This window comes from Spermophilus citellus, assembly GCF_964194105.1.
Source record: "Spermophilus citellus genome assembly, chromosome: 6".
NCBI lineage: Eukaryota > Metazoa > Chordata > Mammalia > Rodentia > Sciuridae > Spermophilus > Spermophilus citellus.
In genome coordinates, this window is record NC_138187.1 from 138,332,973 (window position 1) to 138,350,893 (window position 17,921).

A 17,921-nucleotide genomic window follows, 5' to 3' on the forward strand; every position below is an offset into this window, starting at 1 on the left:
TAGATGTATGGACATTTGTTTTATTCATTTATTTGTATGTGGTGCTGAGAATCGAACTCAGTGTCTCACACATGCCAGGCAAGTGCTCTACCATTGAGCCACAGCCTCAGCACCTCACTATTATTTTATTGATCAGTTTTTTGTTTGTTTTTGTTTTTGAAGTGCTAGGGATTGAACCCAGGGCTTTACACATGGTAAGCAAGTTCTCTACCACTGAGCTGCATCCCAAGCCCTGACCAGTAGTAGCTTGACTTGATAACGAGTCTAAACATGGTTAGATTTTTTTTTTCCTAAGGAAATCATCAAATTTGACTTTCATATTATTGTGCATATTATTATGCATTTTCACATTAGTAACTTTCTGTATTTAATGAATGTAAGATGATAATTTTCCTGTATATTTATACAGATGCAAAATATTTAAAGTTGTTGACACTACCTATTGATGGTTATTTTTTAATATAATATTCTATATCAATTTTTAAAATTGGCTTTCCAAAATTAATACATAAATTATACATGTTTTAAGTGTTCAGTTTCATTTATCATATATTTATTGGCCATATGTAAAGAAAATATTTTTTAAGGAGCAAACTTAAAAATTTTTCATGTTTTGAAATTATTGTCTTTTAAAAAAAAGTGCATTCTAACTTTAAATAAGCTTTTGTTATTAAACAAGAATATTTAGAGCCACAGTTAGGTTAGTTGAAATCTCTGTAATTTTTATTCACTGGGTTTATTCAAGTGTCTTGATAGTCAGCTATATTTGGTTTATCTGGTTTAATAGTGAATGAAAAAATATACTTGGGCCTTCAAGAATTCTTTTAAAACAGTTGGGTGTTATTTAGTAACTTTCTTCTTAATGTATTACACAATGATATTAGGTATTGCAATTTTATTCTTACTATTTCATTATTGGACTTTTCAACTAAAATTTATTTTGTGCTTATTTATTTTATAATAAGTAATTTATAATTAAAATGTGGATGTAACTACTTACATAGTTTATATGTTAGACTGAGATAAGTAAGTTTTTGCATTTTTTTTTAGCAATTACAATGAAATTTTTCAGGAGTCAAAATAGTCTTTTTCCTCTTTCTTGTTCAAGGCAGTTTCCACATAAATTATCAGTTTATAAAAACTTCCATAGTTATTCTAAATCATATTAATGATATTTGAATTGTTTTAATTATTTTTTATGTAATCATTGAGTAAAGAATGGCAAAAGTCTCTCTTTAAAATTAAAAAAAATGCTTCTAAAATAAAGGAAAAACATATTTTGTTCTTCCTGAAAACTAAACTTCAGGGATGATCTCAAAGCAGACTAAGGCATGTAAAAGTGATTATGAGTAAATGAGTAAAAGCTATAAATATGAGAATTGTCTTATTTGGTTCATTTTACAAAGGACTATAAGTGACATGTTGTTCAGTTTCATAAGGTCATATGATTGCTGCCATGGTGTCATTTCTTTGCATTAATGTGTATAATGTACATCCATAGTCACATTTGCAGATATAGAGTGCATGAAAAGACTTAACCTACTTTAACACCTTAATGTTTTCTTAATAAGCCTTTTAGTCTATGTCCAGTTATTATTTTCTTATTTTTGAAGAAAAAGGGATTCTTTTCTCATGTTTTTTCACTCTTATTTTTATATATCATAACTTTATAAGGTATAAAAATATGAGACAGATAAAAAGGTAACATTTGATTTTTACATACCTATTTAGAAAAAAAATTGCTTAAGCTTGATTTGAAAAGAAAAAATAGTTAACATACTGATGCTATTCCAGATTTTCTTTCAAAAATACTGGTTTGCCTCCTTCCTTCCCTCCTTCCTTCCTTCTTTCCTTCCTTCCTTCATTTCTTTCTTTCATTCTTGAAATTATTTCAATATTAGGGCCTCTCAGTTTCTTAATTAAACCTGAATACATTTTTCTATTGTTTTTTTTTTCTCTTTTTGAAATAGGGTCTTTCTCAGACCCTATTGCCCAGACTGGCCTGGAACTCATGATCCTCCTGCCTTAGCCTTGAGAGTAGCCTGTATTGCCACACCCTGCTTCATGTTGTTATTCTTATTGATTAATTCTTTGAAAAAAAATTCTGTGGGCACTATTATCTGACTTTATAAAACTAAAAGTAATTTTGAAAAAAGTGAACATTTCATATTAATTATTCAGACTTTAGTGTGTTATCACAAAACATTTTGGGGCACATTGGCACTATCCTGTGCTTTTTTTTTTTTTTTTTTTTTTTTTTTTTTTTGATACTGGGGATTGAACTCAGGGGCACTCAAACACTGAGCCATATCCCCAGCCCTATTTTGTATTTTATCTAGAGACAGGGTCTCACTGAGTTACTTAGTGCCTCACCAGTGCTGGGGCTGGCTTTGAACTTGTGATCCTATTGCCTCAGCCTTCTGAGCTGCTGGGATTATATAGGCTTGCGCCACTGTGCCCATCTATCCTGTGCTATTTTTAAAAGCTCATTTTACTTCTTAAAATATGTGTCTAGCTCCCAGATTATTTACGTATTTTCTGGTATAAAGCTAACTTAAAAATGAAGATGTATATTATAGTTATAACATAGTTTGTCCAAATACCATTACTACAAGTACACCAATATAATATATATTTGTTTACAATATTAAATGGATTATTATATTTATACTATAGTTAATTTATAAGTAAACACATATTTCTGTATTTAAACCTCTCTTAGTGTGTATAGGAAGAAAAAGAAATGAGTGTATTTATAAATGTTTTTTGAAATAATATCATTAGTGCCACCAGAAATGGTTCTCTGTGTCTTAGAAGTGACTATCTTTAAGGTCTTATTTTATAATACAATGTGTTTTTACAAGGTGGATGTTTAAAATAGTGTATCTCCCAAGAATTCATATCATACGTAGATATTATACCTCTCTTAAAACATGAATTCCCTACTTTAGGCTGTTAGTTCACTAGCAGATTTAACATTCTACCAAATGTGCAGAGATCTGAAATTCTTAAATAGATCAGAGAAATTTCAGTCATAATCAGTTTAAAAAAATAATTGACTTAGCCAATTTAAAATTGAGATATTTAAATAATAAATTTCAAAAATGGCTTTTATTCTGCAATGATAGTTTTTAAAATATTACACTGAAATTATTTATTGATCTATTACAGGTTGACCTATAAAATTATGGAATTATAAATTCATGGATTTATTTCCTTAATGAACACATTACTTATCACTTATCACCATTTGCCATAATTTAAATCAAACAAATAGAAATCAATGCTTTTTTAAAAGTATATATGATAATTTAAATAGGACAAAATAACCATAACTATTTTCTTTATTAGGTCAAAAACTTTGATAAAATTGTAATTTAGTATAATTTGTAAACATATTGAGGTATGTTGACTATTTTAAAGCTTTTAAATAAATAAGACAAATAAAATGGTCATTCTGATAGACTATTAAATTTCATTGTTTACCATGAAATTGATGTAAGGAATATTGCTAACTGTAAGTTCCAGCTTACTCTCCTCTCTGTTACTTTCTCTTAGACCACTTTCAGTCCTCATCATCAAGGTATATCTACTGGTATGGAAATGTAGAGAAAATATTTATTCATTTTAAAATGCAGATCAATACTGTGGTCATAGTTATTATTTTATGTTGTCACTACAGTATGATTTATGCTAAAGATAGGTGAGGAGCTGGGTACAAATTACTGTATTATTGGATTGATATTCATTTGATGAATTTTAGACTACAGGTTTTTGTGATGCAAGTGTGCCAATTTTATAATAGGTTTTTGTTGCATTATCTCTTTGGTAGTTAAATTAATTTAGTATTGTATGAGCAAATACTGCATTTTAAGCATTTCTACCAAATGTTTTGAATGGATTATGATCAAATTTCCTTCCTAAGAATACGAAGTTGTTTATATCCTTTTGTAATGTAGGATTTTTTTGTTGAAATTTTCAAGCCTATTGCATTAAGATAATGTTTTGGTGTTTAAAAAAACACCAAAAAACATATAGTTTGCATAGAAAATGTTTTGTCTTTTTCATATATGTGTTTTTTAAACAGAGAGTGAAAAACAAATCATTGGAAGATGTGGTTATGTTAAATGTTGACACAAATACTCTAGAATCACCATTTAATGACTTGAACAACCTGCCAAGTGATGTGGTAAGTCTGAAGGATATTTTGTGGGGAATGTATATGTTTTCTCCTGGACCCTTGAGTTAAGAGTTATTTTCTCACTTTTTATCTTAAATAAAAGGGTTAGTGTGTGCAAGTGGTGTGAGAGGAATTGATGTAGTTCTATTTTTAGCATTTTTACCTTTTTGCAGTTGAGGAGATGTAGAATGGGACATCATATTCCTTATTGTAAAAGTACCATCATAATTAAAAAGCTAGATGCATTCATTAGGCAGAGTTTCTTTAAACGTAAGTCTCTTCATCTCATCTTAATCATTATATTACAAAGTAGGCATTTCTGTCTGCCTAGTGGCATGTCTTGCAAAAGAATGAGAGAGTTTTTGAAGGCAAGAAGAAGAAGGGGGCCAATTATCGGCTTTTGCTTCCCTGCCACCTGCCAGCGCTTTTCCTTTTAATTAATGATCTGATGGCACTGGTCAATATAATAAGAAATGCTTGTACAGTTGGGGTCAGAAAATTCTGGCTTTGATCTCCCTCAACTTTCTGAAACATTTATTTGTTTTCTCTAAATTATTTCAGTTTTATTTTAATCTTTTCTATCCTGCTGAGGACCGCAAGAATGAAAACCAACACTGTTTGTCATTTGCTTTGGCAGAGCAAAGACTGCTTACTTAGAATTCTATTTGTAAATTAAACTGCAAACGCAGTTTGTCATAAAAGACATCTGATCCTTTTGAAATGACGAAAACTGTCTTTTGTCTGTAAAGGCTGATAAATTAAGTGCCAGTTCTTTTCTGGTCTTTGATCTTGCAGAGGGTTTGTGTCTGCAGCTTATAATGGGACATATTCTATATTTCATGTTAAATAGTCTCAAAAAGTACATTTTTCTGGTCTTCTTATTCTTTAGTATAGGGCAAAAATGCAAACGAGTACTATTTCTGTATATATTTTATTTAATGGGCTAGTTAAAAACATCCTGTGATTTAGTTCTAAGGTAAACTAACTCCCCTTTTTCAAAAAGCAAAGCATCTATTCAAGGAAATTAAAATTTGGGAATTAAAAATCATAATACATTTTTGTGTAAATTACAATTGCTTTGAAATCCATTATTAAGGGTTTAAAAATTCCAAATTCCAAATATACAGCCACATGAGCCTTGATTGTTCTTATAGTTAGTGATAGGAAAAATATTATTTCAAAGTCCAAATCAGATTATTTATGACTATAAATAACCTAAAATGCTTGCTGACCTTGAGGCACATTACTCTGAACTCTTTTATCTTAACTCTAGTAAAAATTCATGCTGTTTGAACACATCCACACTCAGGCCAATGAACAATTATCTTTTCAGCTCATTATAACTAGATTGTCTCATTATAAACTTTTGCAGAAACTACTAAAAATGATTAGTTATTCATTTAGAATCCCATCAAAGTATTCTTCAATGGATGGAGAAATAATTATAAAAAAATAGAATTCCAACTTTTAAGAATGTTTTCCTGTGTGCATATATCTCGTACTGTTAATGCTCAATTGAGGAAGGATTGTTTATTAAAGAAAGAGAAAGAAAGAGAGAAAGAAATTCAGCTTTTCTGTATATGATATTAAAAATTTTATTGTCAGCTTTAGTGAGATGATTCTTTGAGAAGAACTCTGCTTTTTTTAAAATTGAGAAGTACTAGAATTAGTTGATAATTAAGACACTTATTTAAATAGATGGGGATGATAAGTAGTATTCACAAAATGTACAAATATGAGTTTTAAATATAAAAGATGGTAGGTCATTGTGTAGTCTACTCATAAACAACATTATAACTAAACAAAACTGAAATATTTAAAATAGGTAAAAAGGAACACTGCCAGGTGTGGTGGATTGATTATATAGAAGCTTGAAACTGAAGGCCACAGAATTACAGATAATTTGAAGGCTACATAAATGAAAATGCTTCTGAGATAGAGCAAGGATCATTTGTTAAAAATATGAATATTTTTAAAGTTATAGTAATTTTCTAAAAATATTTAAGGTGATTGTTTAACCCATCTCTTATAGCTCCATAGGAAAATGATGAAGTATCACAACATATTTTTTAAATGGCAAATGTTTTAAATGAGATGTGTTAAAATCACAAATGATTTTACTGAATTTTTGTGTGTAATTTAAATTAATAATACGTATTTGAAGCCTAAAGAATATTAGTATTTGTAATCATTTGATTGTTTAATAAGTTGACTGAGATGTAGGTGGAAAGTGTTTTAAAATCATCCACCAAAGCATTTAAATTATACTTACAGGCTAGATGACTTTCTATGCATGTGCACTCTATTATTGTGTCAGATTGACCAGTGGTCTTGGCTGTTCAAAGGTCAGTGGTCACAGTTGTCCTGAATTACTAGGTCTTTTTTCCTGTGGACCCTCTGCTGTGTTGCATGCTGTAATCTTCTTAATGGCTTCATTCCAATATTCACACATAATATTTTAGATTTATTGACTGTTAGAAATACTACCATGCCAGTAGCAGTTCCGCTACTCTTAAGGTATTTAAAATTGGAAAAATAAATCAGGGCAAAGCTTCCAGGAATCCTTTGTTTTCTTGAGGGAGGGGAAAAAACTCTCTTCCTGTCTTCTGACAAGAACACTTGTTTTTTTATTTCATCATTTCACTATAGATTTGTATCATTAATATATACACACACACACAAATATTTTATGGGGAGTGATTTTAGTGATACTGATTATTACATGGAATACCTTTTAAAGGCATTAGATAAATTAAAACGTGGTTTATGTGTTTTCTGTCTGTGAACACATGACTAAATTTTTGGTGGTAGTATCATGTAGAAATCTTTGAACATATATAGTCTGAATGTTTTGAAATAAAAAAGTAAATTTTAAGTATCAATCATAGTTAGGCTTATTGTTGTATGTTTTTATAAGTGGGAAAAAGCTAGTTGAATTAAATATAGCATTTAAATCTCAAATGAATCCATTTTAATTTAAGAAAATAGACTATTGAAACCTCCCATTCCAAACATTTATACAAATTTAGTTTTAATTACCTAACAGTTTAAAACGGTATATTTCTAAGGTATTACTCTTCGTTTTTAAAAGTATTTTGGAGATTGCTGCTATTTCAAAAATAACAAATAGTGTAACCCACTTGTTGGAAAATTAAGCTAATGATTAGAATTATAATAAGATTCAGGAAATCCAGACTCAGAAAAAATAAGGTAAACAATTGTAAACTAACTCCCATAGACAGAAGTAGGTTAGAATTGACATTTGAAAAAGTTTTGTGCATTAGGATATTCATTACAACAGGCAATTAATTTGCCTGTATTTCTTAACTGTCTGTAAATAATTTTGTCTCATTCGGTTTTAAAAAATAATGTATTCTGAGGTAGATCAAAATGCTTATCCCTGGGCTGGGATTGTGGCTCAGTGGCAGATTGCTTGCCTCACACATAAGAGGCACTGAGTTCCATACTCAGTACCATATAAAAATAAATAAAATAAAGATATTGTGTCCATCTACAACTAAATTTTTTTAAATGCTTATCCCTATTTTAGATAAGAAAATCAAGTCACACAAAGCATGGTGTATCTCATTTAGTGCAGATAGGTTGATCATCAGTCATACGCGCCAAGTACTAGACCATGATCTGCTCAGATAAATGTGATACACAATGTAATAATTAATCATTTGAAATTTAATATCAAAGTTTATTTCCCATGGTCATATTGTTAAAGAAATATCAAAATAATCTATTTGATTTAAGATTTTCAGCATTGTTCTAAAAATGTTGTTCTCATATTGTATATTATACTATTGGAAAATTTGTTTCTGTTTTCTACTGTAAGAGTGTATAGAAAATATAGTGCATTTAGGAGTTATTGTACAATTCACTGTAGACCCCAGTATGTGATAAAATAGCCATGATTATTAAAAAGAATTTTTGATAACTAAAATATTAGAAAGATCCTATTATATAAAATGAACTTATCTAAAATACCGTGCATGTTATAGTAAAGCCTTTAAGTATTATCTGAAGAAATGTGTTAATGATTTAATGTGATAGGAAAAGAAAAGACATAAATTACTCTAAAGCACCCAGAATCACTAAAAGCCTAAAAAACTTGAGAAAACACCTAAAACTTTGACTTTAAATAACATTTTTGGATATCTACACTTATTTGGGAATAAGTTGGAAAAAGAATTAGCTATTTCAGAGAATTTTTAAATCACCTTTCCTAAAACCATTGTATACTGACCTCTTAGGCCATGCAAATTGTCAATAGATATGTTTAATTCATTGAATATTTCCTCTAATCTAACATGAAGGTTTAACATGTTAAATGTCATAATATACATTATAAAGGGAAAAAAAAGGCCCCAGAGAATATTATATTAGTTCCAGGTTTGCCTCAGCTCTGCTATAATCCTTATTGTGTCTAATGGTAAGTGAAGCCTCTAACAAATTTCTGGGATGGCCATGTGAGAAAGTATACAGTTTTATTCAGCTTATTGCAGAATTTGGAGAACATTTTATTTGGTTTAGAGTAGATTTCAGGGAAAGTACTGCTTTTAGCGTGTCTCTGAAGTGTGTTCATGAGCATGCTCTGAGTTCTTAGCTTTATACCACACAGCCTTGACGCAGTACTTTGTACATAGTAGGTATTCAATAAATGAATTATATTAAGCAATTATGTTGAAAGGAAACATAATTGCTCTTCTTAAAAGTTTGCTTTTAAAGTCCCTGTTTACAGTCATCTCCTGGAAAATTTTGTAAGGATATTTTCATTTGACTTTCATAATAAATAAAAGAAGAAACATATAAGCATATTTGAAATATACTTTTTTGTCTAAGAGTGTAGCATTCTATTTCCTATATTTGGAAAAGGAGGCCATCTTGTGAGGATATGATTGTATTTCTGTACACTAATTGAGTGTCTCTGGAAAGTCACTATTCTTTTATAAGTGATTATTTTCAGAGATGTGATATTTAAAAATAGACTTTTTGTTTGTATGTTTGTAGGTAAAATAGTGTGTGTGTGTATATATATATATATATATATATATATATATATATAACTATTTTCCAACTGTTCTCCTGGTGTATAGTTTAAGAACATAAGCCTTAAGTGCAAAAACAAAAATAAAAAATCGCTGAAGCCTTAAATATGCTTCCAAATATTTCAGAGATCTTTGTTATTTTCTCTTAAATGAATGAGGCAAGCTATCCCTCCCACCAGACTTTAGTAATCCCCCCTTTTATGTCTCTGTACTTTTGCCATTTATAAAGTTGATTTATTGTTTGTTACTTTTAGTGATTTTTAAATGCCCATGAAGTCTTTGGCTTCCTCATGACTTTGTATTTCATATTAAATTACCCCGTCTTCTTCTGTTGCCCACACCCTCTCCCTCCCATATTACCTTAATAGCATGTCTCTCTCTGTTCTAAAGCTATTTTTTAAAAATGTAAACTTTGATTTTTGACTATTAAAAGAATTTCCAATTTATTCTAGTCCTTTAAATTGTTGACTTTTCCGTATTCAAGAAACTCTTTTGTATGTGATATTGAGAGCACTGTCACCATAGTTATTCCCCAGTCTTTCTTATATCATGACTTGGTTAACTTTTAAATGAATTATGATCCTGGTGTCCATCACAGATATTCTGCTCGAGTAAACAAGAGGAATAAATGTAAAAGTATGCCTGAAACAGATTGTTGATATGCTAATTTAGTTACTTTTTCAGTCTTCACTGATTCAACAAGTATTTGTCAAGCATCTGCTATCTGCCCATATTTTGCTAAGAGCTGGGGATATAGTGGTGAACAAGAAAATATATACCCCAGTTTTATGCTGTTTACATTGTGTTAACAAACACTTATCTAGTATTACAAGTTGGGTCAAATGTTGTAAAAGAAAGGAAAAAATGCAGTAGAAGAGAAAAACAAGGAGATTCTAATTTAGATTAAGGGTGAGATTGGTATACTGGATCTGTTCTAGGCTCATTGATACAGAGAAAATCGTTTGCAGTTGTTGTGTAGCAAGTAATTGTCTTTTGTGGTAATGTACAGGCTCTTGAGAGCTCAGATGTTCTCCTTGTATACCACAGCAGTAAAGACTGTAAGCCTGAAGTTTGTTTTTTTGTTAAAGCATGACAACCCCCTGATGCTGTACCAGTTGCATTGAGGGTGGGATTTCAGCAGCACCTATTTGAGAAACTATGTAAGCAGTCAGAGGCTTGGTCTATATTCTTATTTCATATCTGTCACATATCCTTTTGTACTCTTTGTCTCTTCTTTAGATGACATATTTATTAGGGTACAGACTAAGCTGCTGTAATAGAGACCTCTAAACACCCTTTTCAAGATAAAAATAGAAGTTTTTTTCTCTGTTGTGTAATAATTAAGAGGAAAGTTGTTCAGAGCTGTGGGGTGTCTGCTATCCTTCACACATGGCATTCATCTCCAGGGTTAAGGTAGCTGTTCCACTATTTGCCCTCAAATAAAAGGGGAAATCCAGGGAAGGGCACTCATACCCCTTTTAGGGCATAGCCTGAAAGTGTCACATTCCTCAGTTCACATCCCTTTTGTTAGAATCCAGCCATATGGCCACACCAAGGGATATTGAGAAATAGCTGGGTCTTAACTATGTAATATTTAAAACTTAAGACTTACATTACCAAAGAAAAGAAGAGTAAATGTTTTGGACTGACAGCCCCATTTCTGCTACCAGCAAACTAAAGTGAAAATAATTTAGCTGAACTGACGTATTATTCTTACTAGTCCACAGTGTTTGTGGTACAGGTAAGCTCAGTGTGTCAGGATTATCTTTCTTCAGAAGTAGCCTGAATGGTGGGTATGAGTCAGACAGACAAGCAAAGGAGGAAGAGGAAAAGCATTTACAAAAGTTGGGCCATGGTGAAGAGGTTGGCAAATTCAAGAAATGGAAAGAAGCCCTCTAGGTTATGTGATGAGTAAAAGAGTTATGCAAAAGGAGATGGTAGAGATAGGCAAGAGTGATCAGAAGGGACTGTGGTTCTTTAATAGACCTTTGGAATTTATTGAGAATTCAGTGACAGTTTTTAGCAGAGGAATAGTGTCATCTATTTGAAGTTAAAAAATATCATTTTGGGTTCTGGGTCTGGAAGGTCACTGTGAGTTTAAGAAATAAAGCAGATAGATCTGTGAAAACCATTTGCAGTGGTGAGGGTGAAAGATAATAGTTACTTGAACCTGGTAATACAAGGATTTAGAGAAAAGTGGAAAGACTTTGAAAAGTATATCAGAGGTAGAATTGACAAGCCTTGGTGAAGTATTGCATATGGGGATGAGAAAGGGTAAAATGCTGAGGAGGACCTAAAAAGTTCCTTTGAGAACAACAGAATAAATGAAATTGACACTGTTATGACCTTGAGTTTGAAGTAGTGTGTTAGTTAGCTCTCCAGCACTGTAACAGAATACCTGAGATAAACAACTTATAAGAGGAAATGTTTATTTTAGCTCATGATTTCAGAAGTTTCAGTCTCCATAGGAGCAAGTAGCAGAGGAAATGGCTTCCCTCATGGTAGCTTTATGATGAAGAGTCAGGAAAAGGCCAGAGCCTGAGTATCTTTCAAGTGCATGCACCAAGTAACTTAACTTCAAAAATAATAAAACAAGACAATTGATACTTTTTCATTATTAATAGGATTATGTGATAGTAGCCATATGACTAAGATTTCAAATGTTTTTCTAAATTCTGAGTTATATTCAAGTATATAGAATTCATGGGAACATACATAATTTTTTCCCAACTAAATGTACAAGTTTGGAAATTAAATCATAAAATGTCATTTCTCAGACCACATATTGAAAAAGTGCAGAAGAAACACCATCCTTTTATAGATAAAAACTGCTAAAAGCTAATTAGTGCTGCAAAGGGCAATGGTAACGGGTGATAATTTACTCCAGTGACCCTAAAGGAAGAGAAAACAGTAAAGTTGACATAATCATTTTATGTGAGATTGATATCCTTGTATCTAAAATTGATTTTTAAAAACAATTTCAGTTTTACAGACTATTTTTGAGCATTTATTGTCTCATATAAAAGCAGTTAATTCAGCTGCTTTTCTGGTCTCTGAAAAACAAGAACAACCTCAGATCTATAGGCACTAACAGTTGAAATCTTCTAGTTTATGTTGATGTAGTTTGTAAAAGTTGAAATAATATATAAATAGCACAGGAAAAAGGGAAACATATTTATTGCTATTTTCAATCTCACATATTTGTAGGAAATTAGATGGTATGCTCATGAAGAATAAGCACTGTCCAATAGAAATCCAATAGGAATATAATGTGAGCCACATATGTAATTTAAAATTTTTAATCTCATTAAAATTCCAAAGAATTTGATGAAATTAATTTTAGTGATATATTTTATTTATCCCATACTTACAATACTGTTTCAAAATATAATCAATATAAAAATTATTCATGAAATAGTTTCTATTTTACACTTAGAGTAAATCTCAGTTTGGATGAATGACATTTCATTTGGACAGTGCAGTTCTAGAACACATATTTTCTTTTCATTTTCTATACATTCATACAAAGCTCAGAAACTATGACTGGGTAACTAGAAGTAAAAGTTAAAGTTTATGATTTGGTCAGGTAGGGATTGTGAGATTGATACTCCTGGATAGCTCAAGCAACAGTCATGCAGTCAAGGGCATAATGGAGTAAAACCAGAGGGGTGGGTACACTTGATTCCATTGCCTGTGAGCAAAAGTATTATGCTTATTCAAATAATAATGTGTGCTTGATTTATAGAGAGCTAAATTGTCAATTTCATATTTTATTAAAAAGTACACTTTTTTGCACACATATAAAGCATGACTTATTTGTTTTTAATTTTTAAAAGCAAAAATTAAAAATTCCCCAACCTATTTAGGTTAAATAATATTTCTAAAAATTGAGAACATTTTCTTTTCCTTCCATCGTAATATATTTTGGGGATAGTAATTAAATATGTGCCCTGATATTCATTTCTATTGTTTTGTATTTTAAAACCATTTGAAACTTAGAAAAAATAATATCATTCAAACTAGAATAAAGAGCATTAAGACAGAAGATTTATTTTTGTATCCTTCAACTGTATTATTGTTTGGATATGTGGATTACCTAAAAATGTTCATTTATTGAGGTTAGATTTTAATATTAAAAATTCCCTCTTAAATGAATCCTGGTATATGCACTTTGTGGGCTAAATGAATTAGGCTCTAAACTTTTATCTGAATCTATGGAGCTTCGATATAAATTGAAAAGATCACAGCTATGGGGAGAAGACCTATACTGCAAAGGCCTTTCTGCATAGATTATGAACATCATAACTCAATAATTTTTTCAAAACTATGGTTATAATTGGACCCAATGGGGGTCTGTTTCTTTGATCAGATCACAGCAACTGTGACTTCACACTGGAAAATGTCACCACTGTGCAGGTTTATCACCTGTAGAGCTGCTCTTTCCTCTGATGCTGTGCTCATTTCTCATTAGCATTATTCAAAGTTACTTGTTAATTAGGTTGACACTTCAATTACAATCATCATCTACAAGACTAGTCAGGACTGCTTGCATAAGGAAATAAAAATATTCCTTTTTGCATATATGTGTAAAGGATAAATGACATTATTTTATTATCTGGTAGTTTCATACAGTAAGAACATGCTCTGTTAAGGGAGGAATCCAATTGGAATTTGTCTCAGTTTTTATTAAGAAAACAGAATTGTTACATAGTTTCACGTTTCTGTTTTAAGCATTGATGGGGGTTGTGTATGAGGATCAATATTTTTAAATATAAAGACTATAGTTTTCCATTTTATGTGAAAGAAATTATTGAAGTGAATTTGATGCATAGGAGCATGTTACATATCTCCTCTCAAAAAAATGAGTTTACATCAGGAGTAGAACTCACTTAAACATTAATCTGATAATATTGTTCTCTAAAGTGCGTAGCACTTGAAATTAAAGGATGGAATATGTCTGAAAAATGATAACACATTTAGGTGACTTTTAAAATCATACAAATTCCTAGATGAATCTTTCTTAATTTAAAAACATTAGTACTTTTTTGATTACTGGTTTATGATATAGTGACATTGAACTTAAGGCCAGCATGTGGTAGTCTGAAAACTAGAAAGAAAGTGTATATCATATATTTTCCTCTTATTAGCTACATAGTGAGGGCAGGTTAATTCATGTCTTTGCACCTCTTATCTCTTCATTCATAAATGGGATATGAATTCTTTTCTTAGAAGACTATTGTGAATATGAGACAATGTGTAATATTTGCAGAACATAATTCTCCACTCATGGTACAGTCTCAATAAGTTTATCTCTTCTTCCCTCTTTTTTTTTCTAATAATGACAAAACATATCAACAAATGACTGGAAAATTACATATGCAAATGAAGCTTCCAAAAGTAAAATAAAATTCTAAGTGATCCTGAAGAACCCACAACAAATAACCTTACATAGCAGAAATGAGCTATATTCAATGAGCTTCACCTCAAAACAAGTGGACACATGTTGTAATTGCTAAAAATCTGCAGAAAAGTGGCTCACAAGCAGTTTACTGTAAAATAATTAAAGCTTATTTATGTCAAGAGGCCTTGGGAAAAAAAAAGAGAGCATAAACCAATTTGCATTAGCACGTTACTATTCACTCCTGCTTTGGTTTCAATTAACAGACCAGCAGGTGCTCGATGCAGTTAAAAAGATAAGCTATCAGGAAGAAGGATGAATTTTTGGCTGACCTGCAGACACTGTGGTTTGCCTGCTGATTGGGTTCGTACCTCGCTGTACCAATTTCTGAGGTGTTAATTTAACTGTTCTTCTCTGTCATGCAGGTCTCGACCTTGAAAAATAAACTGAAGAAACAGTCTACAGCTACCGGTGATGGACTAGCTAGGGCCTTTCTTAGGGCACAGGCTGCTTTGTTTGGATCCTACAGAGATGCTCTGAGATACAAACCTGTAAGCATTTTATTTCATAACTATTGTATAGTTCTTTGGAATGAGGCAAAAGAAAGAAACATCATTTTAATATCATACCTTAAAAAAGTATCATGACTATCTTATAAAATCCAACATAATATACTATAGAACATCTCCAATTCCTTGGCTTTCTGTGTTAAGTTTTTTGGTAAACTTTAGTTAATACTTCCCACATTCTTTTGCATATCACCTTATTAAAATTCTAAAAATGGAACACTTACCTCTTAATTAATTGTGTTCAAACATAAAGCACTTATCTGATCTTGTTAAAATTATTAAGAAATTCATCAATCAAATTTATTTAATGAATTTAAATATGACAAGTACAATGTGAAAGTTTAAGAAGTTAAAACTGAAAATTTTTGCAATATTTGGAAACTTAATTGTTTGCCTAATGTGTAACACTTTTCTAAAGTGGGCTTATCTATTTAGTGTATTTTGGCTAATTTTGCTGTTAATTTCACATTCTAAAAATGGTTATTGTGTAGAATTATAGCCAAGTTTTTAGGTGGTCTAATCTGCATTATTGATTAAGGTATGTTAAGTTGATTTATAAAAATGATTATACTACTGTTCCATGACCAGAGAAATATATTTCAAAGGATAAAAACATAGAATTAGTAAAAGTAATACGAAGACCTGCTGTTTATTAGGAAGTTTACTAAACTGTAGTACCCTTAGTCACTAGACTTTGATCTTATTTGTAGAATGAGAATTCTTATAGTTTCTCTATCTTTCAGGGTTGGTTTGTAAATCCCTATTGTAAAGTAGGAAGTACTAAACATATGTGAATGTGTTCAAGGGTTATTGAGTTATTGGAAGAGTCTTAAATACATGAGCATATTGGCTGCTGTCTCTAAGTAAATGTGTATGTCCATTTTACATCTCTGTTAGCTTTATGTTAGCTGTAACAAAATACCTGTGGTAATCAACTTATAAAAGGGAAAGATTTATTTTTAACTCACAGTTTTGGATGTTTCAGTGCATGGTCCATTGGCCTCATTGTTTTTGAGCTTTGGGAAGTCAGCTCGCTTTTCCAGGGAGCACGTGCAAAGCTCCTTATCCTTACTTCATGGCTGGGACACAAAAATTAAGGAGAAAGGGTCCAGGATCTCAATATCCTCTTCAGGAGTACATACTCAACAAATGGAAGACCTCTCCTTAGACTCTGTGTCTTAAAAGATTTCACCATCTCCCAATAGCTCCACTGGCTGAAAGACCAAGCCTTAACATGTGGGGCTTTCGGGGACACTTATCTAAACCATAGCACATGCTAATGCTTTAAATGTATGCATTTATAGAACTCATAGTATCATACATAACATACAGAGCTCATATGGGAGAGCCTTAAATATTGTTGTTAGGATCTCACTCTTTGCAAGACTAGAAAACAGTTATCTACTCTCTAATAAGGCATATACATATTCAATTTATTCAACTTTACTTAAAACAGAAAAATTAGTTTGAAAGACAAAATTAATTAATTATTTTGATTATAGGATTTTTTTGTAATAGGAATTGATTTTGAGTTTATAGTATAGGAAAGAAGGTTAAAAATATAATTTTGCATGAATTTTACCACATTTAAATACTTATTCATCTTTATAAACTAACATTTTCTTTTTGTTTTCCTTCTAAAATTTGTGAAAAACTACAGATTTGAGGACAGAAGTAAACTGAAGTGAGAAGAGAAACATTTTTTAATAGATTTAAATTGTCAATATGTTGGGTACAGTGTGGAATGATTAAAATAGCATGTTTTTAACATTTTTGAGCTTCATTGAGCAGACAGGAATATAAGATTTCCATGATTTTCAGTTTTTTCAAAACAATCTTGAAAGCCATAATTTTAGTACCTGTTAGAAATATATAATTTTATCATAGAATATCTTTGTTTTTATTGATCCCATTTGTTAATTTTTCTAATTTTTTCCTTTTAATTTTTGATATTTTCTCTTTTTTATTGCTAGTTCTTTTAGGGAGCTGGGGAATAGTATTTTCATTTTGTATGCATTTTTATTGACTTTGAAAAGTTTTGAAAGTTATTGAAAACATTCAGGTTTTTTAAAAATTTGTTTTTCAAAAGTAACAGTATTCAAGGGAAACTATTCATATCTTTATTATGTTTAAAATGTGTTTTAAGTCATTTTCTTTACAAATTGATTGTGTCATAATTTATTAAAATGATTGCTTTTTTTCTAGATTATTTTTGGTCATTTGTGTAATAGGTATATGTACTACTTTATATATTTTTGATAGATATAAATAAAGATGGATCAAGTGTTGAAATTATAATATTTCATGGTTTTGCCTATTCATGAATATATTTTAGTAGAATCTTCTCACTAGTAGAGTATAACTTTAAAGGAAAAACCTACTAAATACCTTTAAGGTGGATATAAATTCTTTCATTAGTCCTGACTTTTTAAAGTTTTATGATTGTTCATGGGTATAAAAATGAAACATTATTTCCTTTACTGACAACACTTAAAATGTGTTTAGGCCCAGACTAACCAGGGTGTCAGGCTATCTCTTTACCTAATGCTGAGCAAGTAATCTGTCTTCCTTTTACTTTCTTTCCAAAACTTTGACCTCAGTTTATATAATTCTGCCTGAGGCACCAGTAATCTCAAACTTCTCAGGCTCCCAAACCTTTATTTATAATTTTCTTTCTTTCTGGCAGTTCTTTTTTTTTTTAAAGAGAGAGTGAGAGAGGA

At 30.8% G+C, this 17,921-nt stretch overlaps 1 protein-coding gene across 1 annotated transcript in view; it reads left to right on the top strand.

Annotated features, from left to right (window-relative positions):
* The window catches only part of DENND1B (DENN domain containing 1B), a 233,626-nt gene that overhangs the window by 139,474 nt on the left and 76,231 nt on the right, over positions 1–17,921 (top strand). Inside the window, exons 12-13 of the mRNA XM_081300539.1 lie at positions 4,088–4,189; positions 15,058–15,183. Coding sequence (XP_081156665.1) covers positions 4,088–4,189; positions 15,058–15,183 — 228 coding nt within the window. The remainder of the gene's footprint in view (positions 1–4,087; positions 4,190–15,057; positions 15,184–17,921) is intronic.